Source organism: Astyanax mexicanus, chromosome 2, assembly GCF_023375975.1.
Source record: "Astyanax mexicanus isolate ESR-SI-001 chromosome 2, AstMex3_surface, whole genome shotgun sequence".
NCBI lineage: Eukaryota > Metazoa > Chordata > Actinopteri > Characiformes > Acestrorhamphidae > Astyanax > Astyanax mexicanus.
The window spans coordinates 23,458,763-23,478,165 of NC_064409.1; the positions used below are offsets into that span (position 1 = coordinate 23,458,763).

The 19,403-nt window shown below is 39.5% G+C and overlaps 2 protein-coding genes across 2 annotated transcripts in view; both read right to left on the bottom strand.

Annotated features, from left to right (window-relative positions):
- Positions 1-432: 432 nt before the first annotated feature.
- On the bottom strand, positions 433-12,980 carry slc35e3 (solute carrier family 35 member E3). The gene is made up of 5 exons (XM_007235706.3): positions 12,311-12,980; positions 9,552-9,662; positions 9,285-9,443; positions 7,468-7,550; positions 433-4,961 (listed from the first exon to the last, which is right to left on the bottom strand). Exons 1-5 carry the CDS (start codon positions 12,701-12,703, stop codon positions 4,775-4,777), a joined length of 933 nt encoding a protein of 310 aa, XP_007235768.1. The 5' UTR covers positions 12,704-12,980; the 3' UTR covers positions 433-4,774.
- Positions 12,981-16,164: 3,184 nt separating this feature from the next.
- The window catches only part of nup107 (nucleoporin 107), a 31,090-nt gene continuing 27,851 nt past the window's right edge, over positions 16,165-19,403 (bottom strand). The window contains exons 24-26 of the mRNA XM_015602020.3: positions 17,644-17,757; positions 17,274-17,441; positions 16,165-16,399 (exon numbers count right to left, since the gene is read on the bottom strand). Of these exons, the coding sequence (XP_015457506.3) occupies positions 16,292-16,399; positions 17,274-17,441; positions 17,644-17,757 (390 nt within the window). The 3' untranslated portion in view covers positions 16,165-16,291. The remainder of the gene's footprint in view (positions 16,400-17,273; positions 17,442-17,643; positions 17,758-19,403) is intronic.

A 19,403-nucleotide genomic window follows, 5' to 3' on the forward strand; every position in this document is an offset into this window, starting at 1 on the left:
TTCAACTAATCTAGTGGATGGGGCTCTGGTAAGGGTTAAGTGGTGATAGGGTGGTTCTATGCAGGTTTCCTTATTGTGACATCCCAATAAGAGAGCATCCAAACAACTAATGGACGCACATGATTTCTGACACCAAACTTTTTTAAAAGAGTCACAGGAGGGTTTTTGTTTTTTCATTGTTTATAGGGGCAATTGAGACCCAAGTAATAATACAAAAGCATGCATAAATATGAGTTTTGCATAATATGTCCCCTTTAAACCAGTGGGTGTGGCCAAAACTGTGACAATACTATTATAAAATGACAGAGAGAGAAAATAGAAATTGTGTTTATTAATAAAAAAAACTAAAAAAAAATCCTTCATTCATCATTAAAGAACTATAATGTCATAAAAACACACTGGACATCAGAAAAGAAGAAAATAACAAATCGATAGTTTTCTTTTTTTAATTTGAATACTGAATAATGCAAAAATACTAGATTTGAAATGTACAACGCATAATTTTGCAGAAAGATCGTAAGATGTATTTGACTGTTCACAGATGCAATCGATCAGCTAATACATGTTCAATATCTGGTCTGTGCTTCTGCAGTTTAGGACAGGACTATCACAGGACACTGTCTTAGCAGGTACACAGCAATGTCTTCATTTATTCGCGTCAAAAATTTATTAAAAGCTATGTAAACAAGAAATTGAGAAAAAAAAAGAGAAAAAAAAATGGTCTGACATTTTTTTTAATAGAACCTAAAAAGAACAAAAGTACACCAATCTATTAAACATTACCAAACCAAAAACAATATGGCCACCTCCTTATTTCACCCATTATCTGGTTTTACAATAATTACAGAATTGGTGTAAAAACAAAAAGGTGGTCATACTGTTATGCTTGATTGGTGTATGTGTGTGTAAAGTCACATGACTCCACCCTGTCCAGTGTGCAACAGTGAAGCAACATGGAGGAGAACTTAAACAACCACACAACTGTGTAACGGAGGGAACTTGTACAAAAATTTGATTAAAAAAAATTATAAAGATCAATAACTTTAAATTAGGTCTCGCAGCTCTGCTCATTCAATGTGTTTTCTTTCTTTTTATGAATTTTCTACATTGTAAATTTAATATTGAAGATATTAAAGCTATACCAGAACACATGCAGAATTATGTAATATTAGAAGATGTTAAACAAACCTGAATATATTTATGCTTAATACTTTAAATTCTACCACATTTAGCTTCGAGGACAGATCTGCACACTCTTGGTATTTTAATTTCAGTGTCTTCATGAGGGAGAGTCACCCGGAATAGTTTTCTCAGTGTCTTGAAGGAGTTCCTGGAGGTGGTGAACAATAGTTGCTGCTTTTTCTTTACACTGTGAAGCTCCAGCTCATCCCAAATCACGATCTCAGTTGATCAGGTTTAGAACAGGGGATAGTAGAGGACAATTTTTGAAACAATGTTTTCATTTCCTACCGAATTCCATATGTGTCCCTTAATTGCTTTCTTATTTAATCTACAATGTAGAAAATAAATTAAATAAAAAACGAAGAATAACATTGAATGAGAAGAGGTTTCCAAACCTTGGATTCGTACTGTATATATAGATAATTATATATAGATATGTATGCATATGTAAGGCATGTCCAATCATGTTTTGCCCAATCAAGTTTTTTAACCAAATGTCACATGGAAAAATTCATTTTTATTTATACTTTCTTTCTTCTGAAATCAAGGGTATTAAAACAAGTTTAACCTGCTTTTGTTGGAGTAACTGTCTCTACTGTTCAGAAAAGATTTTCTACTAGATTTTAGTAGAAAAAATTGCTGTGAGGATTTGATTGCATTCACCAGCATTCAAAGTGTTAATGAGATCTAGATGTTGGATAATCACCATATTCAATAATGTGGGTGGTAATTATATAATAATATTACCATCCACAGTGGACAGTGCAGTGGGTGGTAATGATGGTGACAGCAGCGTTTGGCTGGAATTGTCTGTGTGAACAGACTGAAAGCGACTCCAGATTTCACATCCACATTCAATCGCTGTAGACCCCGCCCACATATCCCACAGGTCAGTGCAGCTTTCTTTAACTTCAATGGGACATGTAAAATGTCAAGGGACACTATAATAGTTTCTGTCCTATGACTTTTGACATGCTCCACTAAATGTATGACACTAGCTCAGTATTGCAGAACTTCTGAAAACAAAGGTATTTAATAGGCAGCTTGTTGCACTTTAATACAGTTACAGCCTCTACTCCTCTGAGAGGGCGTTGGACCTCATTGCTGTGAGGAGGATTTGATTGCATTCAGCCACATAAGAGCATCAGGGAGGTCAGGTACGGATGTGAATGGTTAGTTTAAATCAGGGGTTCTTAACCTTTTTTTACTGTATGACGTCTTTTTTTGGATGAATCATATTTTGCAATTGTATATATTTTATAATTTAAAAAAAATGTCTTAAACTCACCACCCAGACACATGAACTAACCCCACCAAAAACAAACAAAAAGAGGACTAGCTGACAGGCAGTGCAGGGCTGAGGTGAGTTAAGTCTCATGTCTGGAACAGTCAGCTGCAGATTTGCTTTCAAATGATAAAAAACTAAAAAAATAAATCCTCAACCTGTCACTAATATTAAGTAATAATAATTACTGCAATTTGTGATTATTTTACTGATCTTAACATCTATATGATTATATTAATATTTTACCAAGACAGCACTTTGTGCAGCACTTTAGGGACCGTGGTAAAATAAGTAATGAATAAATCTATTTAACTTTGGCAAAATGTGACCTTGTGATGTCACATCCACAGTAAACTAATATAAAATTAACATATATTTTACTGTTGGTTTGACATCATTAAGTCACATTTTGAGAGAGTTAAATTACATATTTTTTTCCTATATTATCTTACAGTCCCTAAAGTGCCACTCGGTGGCTATATCATGTCTTAATCTTTATCTTGGTCAAATATAATGGTAAAACATTACAAAAAGGGTACATTAACAATACTCATGACAGAATGCATCAATTAATTATTAATTGGCACTAGTTAAGGCATTATTAATCACAAGAAAAAACTAATAAAAAATGTCTTAATTAGTATCAGTTAAAACATAGTTGAGGCATTGTTGAACTTTTTAACAAATGTTTATTATTGTTGTAAGTACTGCTATTTGATGTACCCTTATTTTTTTATTAATATGTTACCAATATAATCGTATACAAATGTAGTCAAATAAAAGCTCAGCAACCCTCAAACGATGGTGTCAGGACCTCTTGGGCGTTGCTGAGCCCAGGTTAAGAACCCCTGTTTTATATTAAGTATTGAATGGAGCTCCATCATCACTCCAGATGACCACTTTACCTCAATGCTGGGGAGCTTTATACCCCTCTGGCCTGCTCTTGGCATTAGGTATGATGAACTTAGGGCTCCAGAGAGTCCTGTTCTTTATTGGTCAGTGCTTCTGTATAGAGATTATTTTCTACAAACTGTGTTATTAAAAAGACGGTGTCCGGATACTTCCGGACATAAAGTGTACCATTGCACATTTACAGCACAATATTTTGATATTCAATATTACAAAATAAACTACAGGGGTTGAACAATGAAACTGAAACACCTGTCATTTTAGTGTGGGAGGTTTTTTGGCTAAATTGGAGCAGCCTGGTGGCCAATCTTCATTAATTGTACATTGTACCAGTAAGAGCAGAGTGTGACGGTTCAATTAGCAGGGTAAGAGCACAGTTTTGCTCAATATATTACAATGCACACAACATTATGTGTGACATACCAGAGTTCAAAAGAGGACTAAAGAAGACAAATTGTTGGTGCACGTCTTGCTGGCGCATCTGTGACCAAGACAGCAAGTCTTTGTGATGTATCAAGAGCCACGGTAAGCAGGGTAATTTTAGCATACCACCAAGAAGGACAAACCACATCCAACAGGATTAACTGTGGACGCAAGAGGAAGCTGTCTGAAAGGGATGTTCAGGTGCTAACCCGGATTGTATCCAAAAAACATAAAACCACGGCTGCTCAAATCATGACAGAATTCAATGTGCACCTCAACTCTTCTGTTTCCACCAGAACTGTCCGTCAGGACAATAAATTATTGTGGTTTGAAACCAGTTCAGTTTCAGTTTCATTATCGAACCCCTGTATATTCTGAAATGTAGGCACTTTAAGGACAGTATGAAAAATACCGGACAAAATGAACAATGAATAAATCTATTCATCTCGTCTCTCAACGATGAAATATATATCTGTATAAATATTTTTTTACTGTTGATATAACAACAGAAAGATAAATAAACATTTTTCCAGTCTTTTTCCTACAGTCCCTAAAACGCAGTTTTAGACTGAAGAATTTAGAGCATTCCATTCTATTGGTCAGTACTTTTCTATAGAGATTGTACTTTATAAACTGTAAGATACTTTTTAGAAGGGGTGTCTGGATACTTCCAGACATAAAGTGTACCATTTCACATTTAAAGCAGACATTTCTCAATTCTCGATTCTCATTAATACAAAATAAACTATTTTCTGAAATGTAAAATCACCTCTTACTGAAGGTGTAATCAGACCTTCAGCCTCTCTCTATCTGAACCTCCTCCTCCTCCTCCTGTACTTGTAAACTGTTTTTCCAGCAGCTGAAGCGTCCCAGTATTTGGGTTCTGGTCCATGTTTTTGTCTCTGGGTCCAGCAGGCGCTGCTGAAACTCGTGCACATCGCCGGTCAGAGCGTCCCCGGCTCATCCCAGGCGGCGTTACGGCCGCTGGGCCAGCCTGCTCTTCCCCTCCTCCTGCTCGGCCAGCTTGAAGTGTGTGTAGGCGAGGATGCCGCTGAGGGTGCAGAGGATGCCCAGGCCCTGGTGCAGAGAGAGTGGGTCGTGGAACAGGAAGTAGCCTCCCAGCAGCGTGATGCAGAACTTAAAGTGTCCAAACATGTTGTAGCTGAGAGGGTCGGGGTTAAAGAAAAACAACAGAGAGGATCTATAATACAGATCAAACAGTAAAAAAATCTGTGGCAGACACTAAGGTTGGGCTTAGGCTTGTCACAATAATTACGTTATCAACTTATCGTACAATAAATGGACATGACCTCAATAATATTTGATTGTGATATTGTCTATTGTGTTTTTTGTATGTTTGTTCACATATATAACAATGAATATTATTTTAGCCAGTCATGCAATACCAGACAAAAGTAGGTAAAAAAAAAAAAAAAATCTATATATTTCCCAAACTATGATTAATTAAATTTTGTTTCCTATCATTTCTTTCTTTTTGTTATGATATTCTATTATCATCATAATAAAATGAGAATAATATTGATTATCGCAATAATTTCTTTTTGCCCACAAAAAAATCGTGACAGGCCTAGTTGAGCGATATATCACAACACATTGAATTTTACAAATATATATTTCAAGAATACACTACAACATTAAATTTGAAAATTGTACTATTGCATATGATACGATGTGACGCACCCCTTACCGAGATATAAAAATAATACAATAATTTTATCAGATTTGTAACAGAAGTCAGATCCAGTTATGATCCAGAATGTTGTAATACTAATAATGCATTCCAAATATCTGCATATATGCAGGATTAAAGTAAAATAAATGATACTGAACAGATATAATCTGTCTCTAGTAGATATAAAATGGGAAATGAGAACAGAGTGATTTTTTTCTCATTTTGCTAAAAACAGACAAAAAAAAGTAGCACCCTGATGTGATGATCAGGGGTGGGTGATGTGGCATGATATTTCATAGTATAATATCGTTCACAATATTAAAAAATGTTGGAGATATCATTGCATACTATACAATATGACACACCCCCTAGCAGACACAGTGTTTAAAAACTCCAGCAGCACTGCTGTGTCTGATCGATAGTATCCTGTGGGGATCTGAGTATTGAAGAACAGGGTGAAAGAAGGAGGATAATAATAAAGTATAGAGAGAAACTGATACAGAACTACAGTCTGTAATTATACAGTGGAGCTACAAAGTGTCCTGTATGTTATGGCTGATCTGTACATACTTACATAAAATCACCTCAGTAAAAACAGTAAACACAGCAGACTAGTGTTTCTGTGGCCTGTGGCCACTCTATGCCACTGAGAGCAGTGTACTTTGGGTGATGTACGCCATCTACTGGTGGAACTGTGGAAAAAGCCACAGAGCACCAAAAGCACTTAAAGAGAGCCTTTAAGTTTGTTTAGTTGGAGAATATTTAATATTTCTCAGGTATTTTGTGTAAAGTTGTTACATTAATGTAAATACACTTCAGTGTCTTACTCTACTAAACTCTAGTCTGCTTGTACTGAATAATTCAGTATTGATAGTCTGAACACCATTTACAGCCTGTACAAATATTAGAAATGGAAAGCATCAGTATACATAGGAAAAACAGTCTGAAGTTTCCTCATAATATAGTGCATAATACAGATAATGAATACAAATTAACAATAGAAACTGAATAGCTTAAATTAAAATTACAGGTTTTAATAACACCGTATAAAAATACTATTAATTAGACTATAAATTCACTTTTAAATCTGACAAACTTTCAGAAACCCCCATGAAATTAAGTACAGTAGCATAAAAAAGTTTGGGCACCCCTGATAATCTTCAAGATTTTCCTTTATAAAATCATAGCTGGTTCAGATCAGCAATTTCAATTAAATATATCATATATCAGATGAACACAGTGATATTTGAGTGGTGAAATAAAGTTTATAGGATTTACAGAAAGAGTGCAATAATTATTTAAACAAAATTAGGCAGGTGGATAAATTTAAGCAGCCTTGTCGTTTTATTGATTTGAATTGATTAGACCACAAAATTTGTTTGGTAAAAGCTCACTGAATACTTCAACAAGACAACGACTCTAAACACTTCTCAAAATCTACTAAAGCATTTATACAGAGGAACAAATATAAGTATATATTTTGGGTTCCCAAATGTATGCACCTGCCTAATTTTGTTTAAAGAATTATTGCACACTTTCTGTAAATGCTATAAACTTTACAGAACTTTTCATTTCTTAAATTTCAATTCAGCTGCTGTGTTGTCTGCTATATGATATATTTAACTGAAATTGCTGATCAGAACAACTCATCATTTATAAAATTATCATACATTACACTGTATATTCGTTTTAAATATATAAGTTTTAGTTTGCTTTTACATTTAGATCCAAAAATATAGCGGGTACTGTGAATAATGGACTAATAACATGATCATAATACTACTACTAATAAAAAACAATTCTGTTTTAATCCTGTGTTAGAACAGTAACACCACATTATTAAGGGCAGGAAACATCATTAATTTAAACGTGATCCCATACAAAAATGCAGAGGAAAACTGTGTAAATACAAACAAACTGACAGTAGCAACCAAAGTAAACAAAACAGATTTACTGCTTCAGAATAAAAGGATACGTGACTGGAGACGTGTTCCCGATGATCCAATATATAGACAGATTCACCAGGAATGCAACAACCCCCGACAATAACACCATCACCTACAGGAAGCAGAATTGTTATAACCATGCAACATTAGTGTAGAATTATAAACCAAGAATGTGGCATCATACAGTATAGCAAGTCAGAATTCATCTTTACTTTTATTACATAACATGTTTTCTTGTACCTATAGCCCTATCTAGATGGGATTAGTTTTTCAGGGGGATGTTTTTGCAGTGTGATAATTGAAAAAAAAAAAAAAAACAGTGCATAATTCTGCCTGTAATTTTCTCAGAGGACCTTAAAAAACCACATACATGGTCGTTTTGAACGGTAATAAAATCACAGAGGACCCCCCATAAAAACAGAAAATTACCCCAGGACCCCCTGAGAAACTAATCCCATCCAGATAAGACTTTCGACTGATTAATGCAAATGAGCTTTGTTCTGATTGGTTGTCCTCATAAAAGAAAATGTGTATGTGTTCTTAAAGTCAGTACGGACCTCACTACTGAAAATAGAGCTCCTGAATAAAATGGTGTGTTTGAGGGGCCTCCTAACACAGGCTCTGCTGTTATGACTGTGTGTTCAGGAAATTCCTGTGGCTAAGTGGGTAGAGGTGTGTCTGGCCAGTCTAACAGAAGCACGCACACAAACGCGCACACAAGCCCCTTTTGTATAAAACCAGGGCATTATCAAGTTACTGTTCCTGGTAAGGTTCAGGGTTCTGTTTACCCAAAAAGCTCTTATCACAATATTTTACACATTTTTTCAACTCGACCTCAACCTCACTCCCAACTCTTGATATTAAACTGAAGCTGTGTAGAAGTCATTTTTTTCCAATTTTCTTCCAATTTAGCAAGGCCAATTGTCCCACCCATTCAGCTGCTACTCAGCTGTTTATCCCCCACAACACAAGGTGGGTGAATACTAGCACACACCTCCTAAGACACATGTGAAGTCAGCCACCGCCTCTTTTTCAACTGCTGCTGATGCAGCATTATCGAGTAACATCACAGCAGACTCAGTTCTGATACATCAGCTCACAGATGCCTTGTGCTGATCGACATCACCCTTTGGAGAGATGTGGGGAGAGAGCACCATCTACCCACCCAAAAAGAGCAAGGCCAGTAGTGTTCTCTCGAGGCTCCAGCAGCTGATGGCAAGCTGCATGACCGGGATTCAAAGCAGCAATCTCCTGATCATAGTGGCAACGCTTTAGACTCAACTGCTGATCTAATCAGAGGATTAAATACACTGTCCAGGCCATCCAATCAAAGAAGATTGTTTAACATTTTTTATTTACAAAATAATTCTGCATGTACTCCTGTATAACTATAGCTGTAACTACAAGGTAAGGGTTTCTAATAAACTGGCCAGTGAGTGAAAGCAGTGTGGAGCAATTATGCCAATTTTAGTCCTAACAGACATTTAAAGGCTCTAATAGAAGAAATATCTTACTAATACAGGTTGTATCTTTGTTTTATTCTGTTCGTACTTTCCCTACTGTGTATGTTTCCCATAAAATGATGATGAATGAACTATGTGTGTAGTCACATGACTCCACTCCTCCTAGTCTGCAACATAAAAAGCAACACTGTGCAGAACACAGACACAAATCCAACTGAGCAACTCAGACGTGGCTTAAATTTGTTGGACCTGGTTCAAACATATCCCACCTAACTGGTTGATTTTACCAGGATTTTAACTCCAGCTTGTGTTCACTTTAAACCCCTAGCCTATTTCACTTCTTCCGAATACCTGAATACAAGCAAGAAAGGATCTTCACTCACCACAGCCTGTATAGACCAGGGGCCGAATATGCCCCCCTCTCCAGTGATAGGTTCGAAGAACGGGACGATGACGAGGAGGAAAGCGGAGGACATGGGGGCCTGATAATACAGCAGCTGCATGGAGTTCACCTGCAGCTCATGCTGCTTCGCCCCCACCCACTGAAACAGAAAGAGGAGAAAAAAAACAGCTTAGAAAACAGAATTATTCTCATTTACTGTGATTCAGTAAAATATGATACTGCAATCATTTAAATATGAACCACTTACCACCTGATACAGCGAGGTGACAAACACTCCCAGCGTAGCGAAGACGATCCCCAAAAAATTAAACTTCACATCATAATACGAGTTCAGTATCACCCCCAGAGTGATGGGCACCTGTCAAAACACAAGTCAGGAGATGTTTCTATTAAAGTGGCCAGCAAGCGAGCACTTTCATTAATTTTGGGACACATTATTAGAAACACCTGCCAAACACAAAAGAGTGGGGTTCCTATGAAGTGATCAGTGAGTAAAAGAAGAAGGTGGTAGGCGTTTCTAATAAAGTGACTGGGGTGTGGAAGCACGAAGTAAACGTCAGTGTTTCCAATAAAGTGGACACTAATGAAAGGTGTGGAGGAGGTGTTTCTAGTAAAGTGGACAGTTAGTGGAGGTGGAATGTAGTAGTAGGTGTTTGCATTAAAGTGGCCGGTGAGTGGGAGCACAAGATAAAGTAGGTGTTTCCAATAAAGTGGCCAGTGAGTGAAAGCATTAAGATAATAGTAGGTTTTTCCAATAAAGTGGCCAGTGAGAGTGGAAGCATTATTTATTAGTTGGTGTTTTCCATAAAGGGGCCAGTGAGTAAAAGCATCAAGATAATAGTAGGTGTTTCTAATAAAGTGGCCAGTGAGGAAAAGCACAAGATAAAGTAGGGGTTCCTAATAATGTGGCCAGTGAACAAAAGTATGAAGTATATGTTTCCAATAAAAAGGTCAATGAGTAAAAGCACAAGATAGGGTAGGCGTTTCCAACAAACTGACCACTGGGTGGAAGTATTAGTTATTAGTATGTATTTTTAATAAAGTGGAAAGTGAGTGAAATCACAATATACAGTGCTGGTCAACGAATTAGAATAATTTGAAATAGTGCAATCATGAAATTCTTTGAATGCATTTTTTGTGCAGAAAGCAAATCAGGTGTTCACCGCACCTGTCCTACTCGTTAGACTAATCACAGAACTCGTTACCTGGAAAAAAATTTGCTCAGCTGAGCTTTCCAAAAGGCCCATTTAGGCCATTTAACTGTGACACTGTTGTTTTATTGAATTAGAATAATGGAGAAACCGTTTCATTGAATTAGAATAATTTTTATTATAATTACAATCACTTTCTCAGTATTTTGTGGCTGCCCCCTTGGCTTGTATGACTGCCTGAAGTCTCCGCGGCATCGATTTGATCCAGCTTGTCGCAAGTTTCCGCACTCACAGCTTCCCAGGCAGTGGCGATGTTCTGCTTCAGTTGGTCAAGCGTAGTAGGCTTTCTGTCGCGAATTTTCCGCTTGACGATGACATTGAGGTCAGGCGAGTTGGCTGGCCATGCCAAAACTTCAAGCTGTTTTTTAGTGAACCAATCTTTGGTCAACTTTGCCGCATGAGCCGGTGCAAGATCCTGTTGAAATATGAAGTCTTCTTCGCCGAACTGTTCCTCAACAGTCGGAATCAGGAACGTTTCCAGAACATCTTGATATACGGCAGCATTGACAGTCTTCTTGAGGAAGCAGAGTTTCCCTACACCTCGAGCGGACATGCATCCCCAGACCATAACGCTCTGGGGAAACTTGACGGATCTTTTCACGCACTCGTGGTTGTAGGTTTCGCCACCACGACGCCAGACACGAGGACCTTGGTCACCGAAGGAGATGCAGAAGCGTGATTCGTCACTGAAGACCACTTTCTGGCTGTCTTCAGCAGTCCACTCGCCGTGTTCTTTGGCCCACTTCAGCCGTTTCTCCATTTGTTTCTTGTTCAGCATCGGTTTTACTGCTGGAACTCGAGATTTGAAGCCGAGTTCGCGCAGACGACGGTAAGTGGTTGATCTGGAGACGTCAGCGCCGGTCTGCTTGTTCCACAAGTCGGTGAGCTCGGAAGTGGACTTGAACCGGTTGCTGACTGCGATCTTTCTCAGCTGCTTGTTGTCGCGAGCAGAAGTTTTTCGGACGCCGGAACAGTTGGTGCGCTTGCTGCAGTTTTTCTTGAGAGCTTTGCAGACGGAAGACTGGCTGATGCCGAGCTGCTCAGCAATTTTAGTTTGGGTCAAGCCTTGTTGGCGAAGGGCTTGAATTTGAGCCACTATTCCGGTTGAGAGGTCGCGCTGCTTACCCATGATTGATTTTACAACTTAGAAATTCTACTCAACCCTGACTTTATACTGCACAGTGAACACTCTTCACAGAAAACAAAAATTCGAGCATTTATTCTAATTCAATGAAACGGTTTCTCCATTATTCTAATTCAATAAAACAACAGTGTCACAGTTAAATGGCCTAAATGGGCCTTTTGGAAAGCTCAGCTGAGCAAATTTTTTTCCAGGTAACGAGTTCTGTGATTAGTCTAACGAGTAGGACAGGTGCGGTGAACACCTGATTTGCTTTCTGCACAAAAAATGCATTTCAAAGAATTTCATGATTGCACTATTTCAAATTATTCTAATTCGTTGACCAGCACCTGTATAGTAGGTGTTTCCAATAAAGTGGCCAGTGTGTGGAAGCACAAGATACAGTAGGTGCTTCTAATAAAGAGTGAGAAAAGCATTAGGTAATAGAAGGTGTTTACAATAAAGCGGTCAGTGAACAAAAGTATGGAGTAGTGGCTAGTGTGTGGAAGCACAAGCTCAGTTAATAAAGTGATGTAAGAAAGTTCTTCTGATGTTTTACTGTGGTTGTGGGAAGATTCTCTGTAAGATATTTCATATGAAGTGAATTCTACAGTAATAAAATTTATGGATCAGGTGTGTGTGTTTATAATGGCTCAGTCCAGGCAGGCTACTCACCAGTGTGAGTTTGATCTTGAGGGAGAAGGTCTTCCTGTAGTAGACGGTCTGGATGATGATGATCACTGGGGTGGTCATGGCTTTGATCAGCTGGTAGGTTCCGATGGTGTTGTTCTGGAGGGACAGGTTAGTAAAGGCCACGAAGCCGCAGAAGCTGAGGGCCAGCAGGATGATCTTGGTGGGTCTGAGGGTCTTGGGGCTGAAGATGTCCATCTGGTGGCACATGACCAGCCCCAGCCAGGTGACCACGAAGTGCACCAGGGTGAGGGTGATGTTGGGGAAGCCGTAGTGCAGGTAGATCCATTTGTTGAGGAAGACGATGCAGATGGAGGAGAGCAGGTTGACCAGCAGACCGGTGGCGATGGGGCTGTGGTGGAACAGTGAGCCGGCCATGCTGCTGCTCCTGCTGGACCCTGACTGCTGCTACTGCTGCTGCTGCTGCAGAGCTCCGGGGCTTCAGCTCTGGTTCTGCTGCGGCTCTGTTGTGAGTGAGGGCTGGGTCAGAGTGTGAGCGGGTCCCGGTGATCAGCAGCGCGCCTGGAGCCGCGGCTCGGGCTCTGGTTCGGCCTGGGTTCGGGTTTGTATGCTCTGACTCTGAGCCGGTTCAGTATCACTGCGCTCAAACACACACAACTTTCAGCTGGACGCAGCCGCCTGACGTCAGAACACGCTCTGCGGACCACAGCTGGTTTTATAGCGAGACCATCCACTCCACATACACCACACCATCTCCCTCTGTTATATCAGAAAATCACTGCACACCGATAGAGGGAGCCCGCGAGTCAGTGCAGAATGAATGGGAGTGAATGGAGCTAAACAGCTAAAACACAAATTGAAAATAGTACCTATTTTATTATATGAAAATAGTAACTATTTTATTAGAATATTACTTTAAGTTAGAAAGTAGAATGATGTATTTTGCAAAAAAAAAAAAAGCCTACCTATGTGTTTCAGTTTTTCTCTAGTAAATGGGTTTTATGCAGTAAAGGCCCTAGCATCACTGCCAAGGTTATGCCTAGTCATTTTTATGGGGCAATATGGCCCTAAAATATTATTACAATATTTCAGGATATTTTGGATATATCCTGGAATATTGTGACAGAATTGTGACAGATTGTAACCCAAATCAATGACCCACACAAGTCTCAAGTCTCCCAGAAGTCATGGGAGTCTACCACATATCAATAAATGGCTCCCTGATGCCCACAAGTCAGATAAAATCTCCTGGAACCTAGAACAAGCCAAAAATGCACACCCAGGCAACACATACTTTTCCCCCCAATCGCATGTGTGAAAAAGAAGGAGAGGGAGAGAAAGTTTTGTGTGTGTGTATTTCTGTGTGGCCAGCTAATCAGATAAAGATATTTGTTTTTTTAAAGAGCAAGTTCAGATTCAGGTGAAAATAAATTATGGGATTTTTTAGCTCAGAGTGAGCAGATGATGAGTTATCTGCAGAAATTATGTTTAAAATTAAAGGAACATACATCAACTGTTCTTAATAGTTTGTGTGAATCTAAATGGGTCTATATTATCTGATATTATATTATATTATATTATATTATCTATATTATCTGCTGCTGTGAGCTGACTGACTGGTTAGTGATCTGATGCTGGAGTTACCACAGCCAGATTACTGAGTTTAAAAGGTTTATATCTGTTGTTTGAAGGTTTAAAATGTGTGTTCAGTTCTAAAACTTTTAATTTTGTTCTGTGTTGGGAATTTGTTTAATTGTTTTCAGTATGAACATTTATTAAAACAAGTTTATTAATGTTTTAATAAATGTTCATAGTGAAAAACAATTAAACAATTTTACAATTAAACAATTAAATTAGTTAAATTGCTCCATTGGAACCTATTCTTTTTGGACTCCCCTAGGAGCGCCTTCTGGTGGTAAAACACACCCACAGCACTTTTTTCTCAAGTGGGTCTTCTCCTTTATATTACAGACTCTCTGGCTGCCCTGGCGCTGAGCTGCCACGTCATTACTGCGCTCTACAGCCACCTAGTGGTTCAGAGGAGCGTTTACACTTTATAACCGGTTAATATAATGAAGGATATTGTTTTAGATTTTTTTACTATGGAATGATTAACAGTACCAGTCAAAAGTTTGGACACACCTTCTCATTCAATGTTTTTCTGTATTTCTTTATTTAAATACAATAAAGCTATCAAGGCACACATGTGAAATTATGTAATTAAGAGTATAAAAAGTGTTTGTTCTCCACAATCCCCTGATCTAAACCCAACTGATCAACTGAGATGTTGATTTGGGATGAGCTGGAGCTTCACAGCGTGAGGAAAAAGCAGCAACTACTGTTCAGCACCTTCAGGAATTCCTTTAAGAGACTGAGAAAATTGTTCCAGGTGACTCTACATCGTAAAGACACTGAGATTAAAATACCAAGATTTGTGCAGATTTGTCCTCAAAGCTTAATGTGCTACTTAGAAAAATCTACAGTAAACATAATTCATATTCTAAATTGTTTAACACTTTTTATTTACAGAATAAATCTACATGTGTTCCTGCACTGCTTTTATATAGTCTGTAATATTACATTTACAATGCAAAAAGCATAAAAAAGAAAGAAAACACACTGAATGAGAAAGGTTGTGTCCAAACCTTTGACTGGTACTGTATATACTTGTAATGTATAGATTACAGGTAGATCTGTTTCTGTGAATGCCCAAAGCTGCTATAAGCATACTATACACAGCTCTACTGATCATACAGAACAATTTGTAGTTCTGTAGTAATTAAACACTGTAGTCCTCTATCTGTTTCACCCTGTTCTTCAATACTTAGGGTCTCACAGGATAGAAAACCACACAGAGCAGCTGTTATTGTTATTTGGGTGGTGGGTCATTATTCTCAGCACTGCAGTGACACTCTTTGTTCAGGTGTTTAAAAACTCCAGCAGCACTGCTTTACTTGAACCTTGTTATCTCGGTCCTGGCCCTGTACAAACATTTCACTATGGCACACACACCAGTGGTTAAAAAGTCTTCACTACTACTAAGACTTTGCACCTATACAGCTTTTTTTTGGTTCTGATCCTGAGAGAATAATGAACTTTGTTATTATGGGCATAATATCAAATGTTTTTGTCAAATTAAATCAAACTTGTTTTTGTTTTATTTGAGGGTGAACGGCTGGTATGTCAACATGTGCAACAGCAATAAAATACCACAGTGCTGTACATCATACTATGACCAGTTTCATCCTCTTTAGTTCCTCGAATGTTGGTATCGGAGCCTTGTTTGCAATTTTGAGTGAATAAGTATTGTATTTTCTCTCCCTGCACTCACTAAGACTCCCCCTATCACTAGTGATGCCCCTACACACCAGGAGAGTGAAGACTAACACATGCCTCCTCCGACACATGTGAAGTCAGCCACCGCTTCTTTTCGATCTGCTGCTGATGCAGCATTACCGAGTAGCATCACTGCGCACTCGGAAGAAACAGCAGCGACTCGGTTCTGATACATCAGCTCACAGGTGCCTTGTGCTGATCAAGAGAGCGCCATCTACCCACCCACAGAGAGCAAGGCCAATTGTGCTCTCTCAGGGCTCCTGTAACCGATGGCAAGCTACATGAACAGGATTCGAACCGGCGATCACCTGATCATAGTGGCAGCGCTTAGCCCACTGGACAACTCGTGTCAATATTAATTTATCTCAAATTCTTTTTCTGATATAGCTGATATAGTTCTTCAGCTCCAGTACTGGAGCTCTGTGTGGTAATATCCCAGTTTAAAAGAACCCGATTTAACTCATCAGTTACATCACCAAACCTTTCTGGACCAATACTGAAAAAAAGACTGTTCTGTAAGAAGATCCAACAGAAGGCTTGCAAACAATCCACAAATCTTTATTCAAATACAAAATAGAAAAATTCATCATCTCACACTGTTTTAATCATACTTAAAAGAAAAGAAAAAAAAACTGAATGAGAGAAAGACATAAGTGTTTGTGTGTGAGTTTAGGACTGGAGCTCATAGCCCAGAGGATCCAGTCCTTTATCCAGCAGCAGCAGAGACGACTCCCTCATCTTCTGCAGGAACTTCTGCAGCTCATCTTTGGAGAACACCTACAAACATACAAACACACACATTCAGACAGATTTAGATTTACTAAAAAAACATCAGTAAAATTGTTGAGCTTTTTGCACTTAAAATCCTTTAATTTTCTAAAAAATTGTTAATTCACTTTATAATCCGATGCATCTTCTGTGTAAATTTTACCAGTCAGGTAGTAAGGAGCAGTAAAGCCACTCTGCTGAAGTACAGTGTTGTACAGGAGTTTCAGTGAAGTTTCTCCAACACAGAGGCTGCAGCAGTATTAGCATTAGCTGCTAAGCGCAGTGCTAGCTCTTTCGCCACTCTGAGGTGAGTATATCGAACTGTATATTAAAATAATCTACCTAGGCTGAACCGCTAGTTAATATGGCACTGGTTTACCGGAACACTCAGGGTTCCTCAGTGTAGCGCTGTCAGGCGACACTTACTAGCGCTAAGCACTGCTAACTAAGACTATTGCTGCTGCTATAGTCTGTAAAATACGGTAAATGAGTAAGTTTGGAGTGGCTACTCAATTTATGCACTGGTGTCATTTGTGTGTTGCAGGAAAGAACAATCCATAATACTGATTGACATGGCACATTTTGATAGGACTAAAATCGCTGAGGATCTCCCATCTCCCCATATAAAAGAGACTGAGGAGTGGAGGCTGCAGAGTAGCTGGGTCTTTTTTTGCATGTGTTTATCTGGCTAAGTTGTATTTGACTCTATTTTAAACTGCATGTACTTTTGTCCATTTTTAAATTTAACAGGTTTTAATTAATTCCTTTTTATCTGAACTCTTGCTGTAAGTAAAAACAGGACAGTGTTAGAGAGTAGCAGTAGGAGAGGAGAAAAAGAAATAGAAGACAGCAGGAAAAAAGACATCAGTAAATAAATACTGGCCTCATAAAGCCTGTGCTGGTCGGAGGCGATGATGTCGGCGAGGCGGAGGCTCTCCTTGTGACGCTCGGTGCGCTGCAGAACCGTCAGCAGCAGGAACGTCATCATCGGCAAACACAAGCGCCGCAGCAGCGCCATCTGGATCGAGCGCTCAGAGTCCTCCTCAGCGTCCTGACAGAACACACACAGACACACACACGGTTCAGTCTTTTACTGGGATTGTGAAGAGCATTTGAAAGTACACTCACTGGATATTTACTGTAAAATCGTGTGAAGTTAATGTTTACCCAGCAGGAAGTAAATTAACACTAAAAACATAATGTAATGTGACAATAGTTTATAAACACTGAACATGGAACTGTACGCATCTCACCTCTCGCACATCCACCATCCAGCCTCCATCCACAAACAGCAGAACATTATAAATCCTCTCCTTCACCTCCTCCGTCAGAGCGTCCAGACGACCCTGCCAGTTCTCATACTCCATCTGTAAACACGAAGGAAACATACAAAAGCTAAAGTTTAACAGTGTCATTCCAACAAACTGTGGACTGTGAACCAACTTAAAACCCTGCAAAAATAAAATAAAAAAAGAACAGTTTCAGAAGCATCTTAAGAAGTGTATTTCAGAAGTGGAATTAGAATTCAAAAACCACAGTAATGTTCCGGTTGGGATCTGGCAAAGATGGCGGCGTAGATTTTTTCTCTCCCCCTCAGCTCTTTTAAACCGAATAATTTTTACCCTAAAACACCCCGGTGCAGGTTCGTGTACGGCCTCTGATAAAGTATGGAGTCCACAGAGAAAAGAGGTTCAGAAGAAAACGCCATGGAAATTGCATCTCCTTCTTCTAAAAGTGCGGCTAAGAAGGCTAGGCGGCAGCTAAAGCTATCCGAGGAGCAGGACACTCAGGTTCAGTATTTGCAGTCGCTCAGCTCCTCGGTGGACAGCCTGAAACCGACCTTGTCGGAGCTTAGCATGGATGTTAAGGCTATTCGCAACGATATGGATAACTTCCGTACAAATCTTGTGAAAATTGAGTCTGAGATTTCCATGCTAACTGCTTCGCTAGCAAAGCTGGGCAAACGCACAGACATACTGCAAGCAGCTCAAAGACAAGACCGGGACGGGATTAAAGAGGCGAACGACGGTGTTTCGAAGCTACAGAAGCGGCTGGCAGAGCTGGAAGACCGCAGCCGGCGCTCGAATCTCCGTCTGGTCGGACTACCGGAGAATGAGGAAGGGGGCGACGCCGTCGCGTTTCTTCAGCGGCAGCTCCCGGTTTGGTTTCCCTCGCTGGCGGGGAAAAGTTCGTTGGAGATTGAGAGAGCTCATCGAGTTTACTCTGGGCAGCCGAATTCGGATGGAAACAAACCGCGCACACTAATTTTCAAGCTGCTCCGCTACACCGACAGGCAAGAAATCTTAAAGGCTTACCGGCAGCCCGGTGCGCAGGTAACCCACGGCCGAACGCGCCTGCTTCTCTTCCCGGACTATTCCATCGACACAGCGGTCCGCCGCAAAGCCTTCCAGCCTGTGATCTCCTCGTTAAAAAGCAAGGGATTGCAACCCTTTTTACTCTACCCAGCGAAGATGAAGGTCCTGCATAACTCCCAAACGCATGTCTTCTCCTCTCCTGAGGAAGCCCAGCGTTTCGCTGATTCGGTCCACTCTGTCTCTGCTAACTCCAGTAACAGTGTAGTCTGATCTGGTAAAGTGGCCTTGTTTTTCTGGTGTGAATTTGATGGAAATAAGTGAGGGGTTTAATTGATATAACGCTCTTTTGTACCTGTTTGCTCCCGTTTGTCGGGCATTTTATATTGTTTATTCTTGGGGGTGATAAGTTATTATGTTCGGGCATCACTGCGATTTTTCGAGTGGCTCATATGTTGTTGAATTTGTCACTGAGTACTTTTTATTATTACCTTTTTTGCATGTGTAAAAATTCTAATTTCGAGTTATTATGAATAGAGATGGGGGGGGGGGGGGGGTGCCTTTTTTGCGCGATTCCACCGAAGCTAGTTTCTCGTTTGTTTCTATTCCAGCTTTTGCAGGGCAGATGTTTATGCCCTGGCGTGCTGGTGTTCTGCCTGTTGGGCATTTTGTTTTTGTTTTTTGTATATTTGGATTTTACA